Source organism: Triticum aestivum, chromosome 3A (genome assembly GCF_018294505.1).
Source record: "Triticum aestivum cultivar Chinese Spring chromosome 3A, IWGSC CS RefSeq v2.1, whole genome shotgun sequence".
NCBI classification, from domain to species: Eukaryota; Viridiplantae; Streptophyta; class Magnoliopsida; order Poales; family Poaceae; genus Triticum; species Triticum aestivum.
Genome location: NC_057800.1, coordinates 115,635,993 through 115,640,641, shown reverse-complemented (window position 1 = coordinate 115,640,641; position 4,649 = coordinate 115,635,993). Strand labels below are relative to the sequence as shown.

The following is a 4,649-nucleotide window of genomic DNA, read 5'->3' as shown; positions in this document are numbered from 1 at the left end:
TGGTGGGTTCTAGATGGATGCAGGAGATTGGGGTGGACTGGGGGAGTGAACTGACCACTACCACCACTAACTCTAATTTAAGATAGTAGAGATAGAGTGGAAAGATAGTCGTGTATGGTAATGAAAAGATAGAATAACTATCAGTTGCATGATATGCCCCCACATAAGTGCTTATTCATAAGATAGTAGAGATACTCTATATTTCACGAGTGGAAAGATAGTCTTTTATGGTAATGAAAAGATGGAATAACTATCAGTTGCATGATATGCCCCCACATAAGTGCTTATCCATTCCATGGTATCAGATTTCAGATTCTCTTCATCAAATGCTTTCACCATGAGAATTTTTCCATTGTGTTCCTTGTGTCCACAAATAAATATCATTAGGACAAAATGGTTACAGTGATGGCCTAGAAGGAGAATGTGGTTATTTAGTTGCAGCCCGTAGAACTATCGAGTTATCCGGTGGCATTGAATGGTTTTCCTTCCAACAAACTGTGCAGGTAAGTTCAAGTTCATAACCAAGCAAATATATGGACTTTTGAGATATGGGCTACCACAAGTTAGGCATTCGATGAGGTAATGAAGATACTAGCGCAACTTGCTTAGTGTGAATAAAGAGCCTTATTTGATTGCAAAACTATGTTTAAATTTCTATATGAAAATAAAATAAGAATGACATCAGGTCAGCAGAACATCCCAACTCTATAAGAATGTTCTCAGTTGAAGAGAATAAGTTGGTTGAGAGTACCTTCGACCTTCCTCCTCTCGGCGTTTTGCATCATACTCTTTGCTGGGGGGATATCTTGGCAGACTTGAAGGATTGCAAGCATATGGTTTTGTTGTAAAAAACTGCAAAAACATAATTATAAATACATTGTAAAATTTCTAAATCAATAAGAACAAAACAAAATCGTGGATGGTATCATAGGGTAGCATTTACACATTCAACTCAATAATTAATTGTGAACTGTTTTTAGCTAGCTCCAGTTTGCAAGCTACAACATTTTCCAACAGATATACACATCAAGTAGACCACAGAAACAGGTAGCACTATATGTTTATAAGTATCATCAATGATCCAAACAATTGGACCCAACTAGAGAACGGTGACTCTCTTAGACAATGCAGCTAACTAGGATGAACTCTTAATTATAAAATGTTAAAATTCCAATCAGAATAAAGCTGTTTTATTTAAGAAACAAAAAAAGGAAGGTTGAAATGGTTTAATGTACTTGATCAAATATAACATGTACGAGTCCAAAATAACAAAACAGAATTGTCTCTTGACACTGGAGAAAAGTAGAAGGAATTTAATACCTCACTTTGCAACGCAGAAGATGCTGTCCGTCGCTCAGCTGGGTCTACTGAAAGAAGAACATCTACTAATGCTAGAGCAGGTGAAGGAAAGTCTTTAAATGTGTCTGTAACACGCCTTGGATATGGATGCTGTGGCTTAAAAATGGTTGCATGGGGAAGTTTAGACTTCCTCCAATAGTCCTCTGATGGCGAACCACAGAGTTTAAATATTTTATGTAACTGCTCAACCTGCAGAAAGAATAGTATACACAAGTTGGTTTTATGACAAAATTGAGAACATTATATCTTGTTGCATTTGCTTCGAGTAAGAAAAGAGCTTGATAGCATACCTCTGTTCTACCAGGCATAATAGGCTTGCCAGCATATAGCTCAGAAAGAATGCAGCCAGTACTCCACAGATCTACAGCAACGCCATAATTCGTGGCACCAAGCAGAAGTTCTGGCGGTCTATACCAAAGTGTGACCACACGACTAGTCAAAGGGTGCCTTTGTTCAGGATCAAAGAAACTTGCTAAGCCAAAATCAGCTATCTTCAGTATGCCTCGGTTATCAATCAAGAGATTGGAACCCTTAATGTCACGGTGCAGAATGTGACGACTATGACAATGCTCAAGGCCTCGGAGTAACTGTTGCATGTAACATTTAACCTGTAAAGAAATCATGCTCATTAGCTGAATGTTCTAACCATGTGTGAAGTAAATGCTGCATGCGAATTAAGGGGTTTATATTGAATGAGAATGCACTAAGCACCCGTGCATCGGAATACCATGTACCTGAGGCTCGGTCAATTTTAGTCCAGGAAAAGAAGCTAGGCCAGCTAGGTCGTGCTCCATGTACTCAAAAACAAGATATAAGCTACAAGACATCCTCGAAGTTACGAGACCCTCCAGCTTAATAATATTTGGATGATCAAGCCGTCGCAAAATGAGGATTTCTCTGGCCATGAATTTCACACTCTCGGGCTCCAAATTATCAAAGCGTACTTTCTTTAGAGCAACAATCTTCTGTTTTTCAAGATCACGAGCTCTGTAGACATTACTGTATGTTCCCTGACCAATCTGAATACAAAAGAACAATGATTTTTATTGGATAATGAAAGAAAGGAACAATGATTGAACAGAATATTTTAAATTAAACTTAAACCACGTGACATTTATGTGCAGAAACCGACAACTTAATTCAGCAAGCATCTATGTACACAAGTTACAGCCAAAAATGCAAGTTCGAGAAACAATGCATTGCTTTTCAAGCTAAAAGTGCAAACCAAACGTATCAACAGCATGGAGGACAGAATGCCTCCCCCCATATGGCCATACCCTACCATCTAATGTAGTTCAATACAACGTGAAAAGTCTGATCCCGTTATTAGCACCGCCCATTTTTATCTTTCGCGGGGAAGCAATGTGTAGCTGAAAGTAGACACAGCCTTACTCGAACCTTGTCGCGATATATCTAGCAAGGGCTGCTGGGATGGAAGGGAATAAGCGTAATTCCTTAAGATGGGAAGGGAACTAAACTAAGATCCATGTGAACCTGAAGAGATTGGGCCTATTTTTTGCCTATCCAAACTAGCCCCCGGGAAGAAAGGATTGCCCCATTAATGGCAGGGATTGCGTAGTACTACTGTCTAACGTTTCCAGGTTCCATGTTCCACTGAGACTAACAAAACAAGTCCAAAAGAAAGAAAAGACCACCGCATTTTCCCATCCAAGATACTAAAAGCCATCCTCCACTCACAACAGAATTTTACTGTTACCAGTCGTCCCCAGCTACCAGTTATTACCACTGAAAAAAAGGCAAATTCCCCGGTTACAGCGCGATTTTGCAAATCCCAAGCATCCACTAAAGCAATCAATAAAGAAAGAGTAAAGAAGGGAAATGAATCGCCGTAATTCCTCGTCGTGTAACAGAAATCCGGAAGAGAAGGAGAGGCAACGATTGCAGGACAAATTTTTCTGATTTTTACTGTTCCGGTGTCCCGGAGCAGAGACCAGAGCTACAAGCAAAATGTGAAACGGACGGCGGAGAAAGGAAGAGAGCGTGACCTTGTCGAGCTTCTCGAAGGACTCGGCGCGGCGCGGCACCCAGCCGCGCACGGCCTCGGCGGCGACGGAGGCGAGCCACGGCGGCCACCCGGCCGCCACCTGCTCCGCCTCCAGCGCCCTCGGCACGGGGCTCCGCACCTGGCACGCCGCCATGGCCATCGCGGCCGCCCGCCTCCTCTCCAGCGCCTCATCCCGCGCCCGCGCCTGCTTCCGCGCCTCCTCCTCCCTCCTCGGCACCGCCGCTCCCGCCGCCGAGAGCTTCCCCGCCGGCGGGGGCGTCTGGACGCACCGGCCGTCGTCGATGGCCGCGGGGCGGCCGCACACGCAGCCCATGGTGACAGGGCGCCGGCTGCAACGGCGCCGGAGGGGCGCGCGGGTCGCTCGGCCCGGCCTGCCGCGCCGCCGGGGCAGTCACGGCATGCGGGGGAGCGGATCTCGGGGTTCCAGCGAATTGCGGGGGAGTGCGGTTAGGGTTTGGAGTGGGAGAGGGAGAGGGAGAGGGGGTGGATGGAACCTGGCAGTGGAGGCGGGCGAGTAGTGGGAGACTGACTAGCAACAGCCGGGTGAAGAAGACGGCGAGAGGAGAGAGGGACCTTTGCGTAATTTCAGGCTTTCCCTGAGGGTGTGCCGTGATATCATCATCGTTTGGCTGCTTCGACCTGCTTCTTTGGGAGTTTTTTCATGGGTACGCCTCTATGATTGTGTATTTACTGGTACATGCTTTTAAAATTTTGTTCGCATAGAGGCCCACACATTACAAGAACATAGTAATAACATATATATATCTGTACATCACCTAGCGATGACTACAAGCACTAAAATGAGCCGAAAGCGTACCGCCGTCATCACCCCTTCCTCACCAGAGTCGGGTCAAGCTTGTTGTAGTAGATAGTCGGGAAGTCGGCATGCTAAGACCTCATAGAACCATCGCACCAGAACATCAACTATCACCGATGAAAAGAAGTATAGATCGAAAGGACCCAACCTATAAACACATAAACGAAGGCAAGCAAAAACTGGATCCAAAAAGATCCAATGAAGACCAGCACCGACCGAATCAAACGATATCCGCCAGAGACACATCTCCACTCGTCCTCCGACGACAATAGACGCACCATCGAAACGGGACACACCTCCACACGTCCTCCATCTTTAGAGAGCCGCCATCGTCTTGCCTTTCCGAGCAGGTCACAGACCCTAAACAAACTTACAAAAACATCTAAAAAGAAGCAAGACCCCTCCCGCCGGCAAGAGTCACGGTCCACAGCGCCTCCATGGCCTTAT

General features: G+C 45.3%; 1 protein-coding gene across 1 annotated transcript in view; it reads right to left on the bottom strand.

Annotated features, from left to right (window-relative positions):
* LOC123060592 (probable serine/threonine-protein kinase At1g54610) overlaps positions 1-3,700 on the bottom strand; it is a gene marked incomplete at its 5' end in the record, with an annotated part of 6,077 nt that extends 2,377 nt beyond the window's left edge. Inside the window, 5 exon segments of the mRNA XM_044483367.1 lie at positions 752-852; positions 1,321-1,548; positions 1,650-1,967; positions 2,094-2,378; positions 3,366-3,700. Coding sequence (XP_044339302.1) covers positions 752-852; positions 1,321-1,548; positions 1,650-1,967; positions 2,094-2,378; positions 3,366-3,698 — 1,265 coding nt within the window.
* Positions 3,701-4,649: the final 949 nt, after the last annotated feature.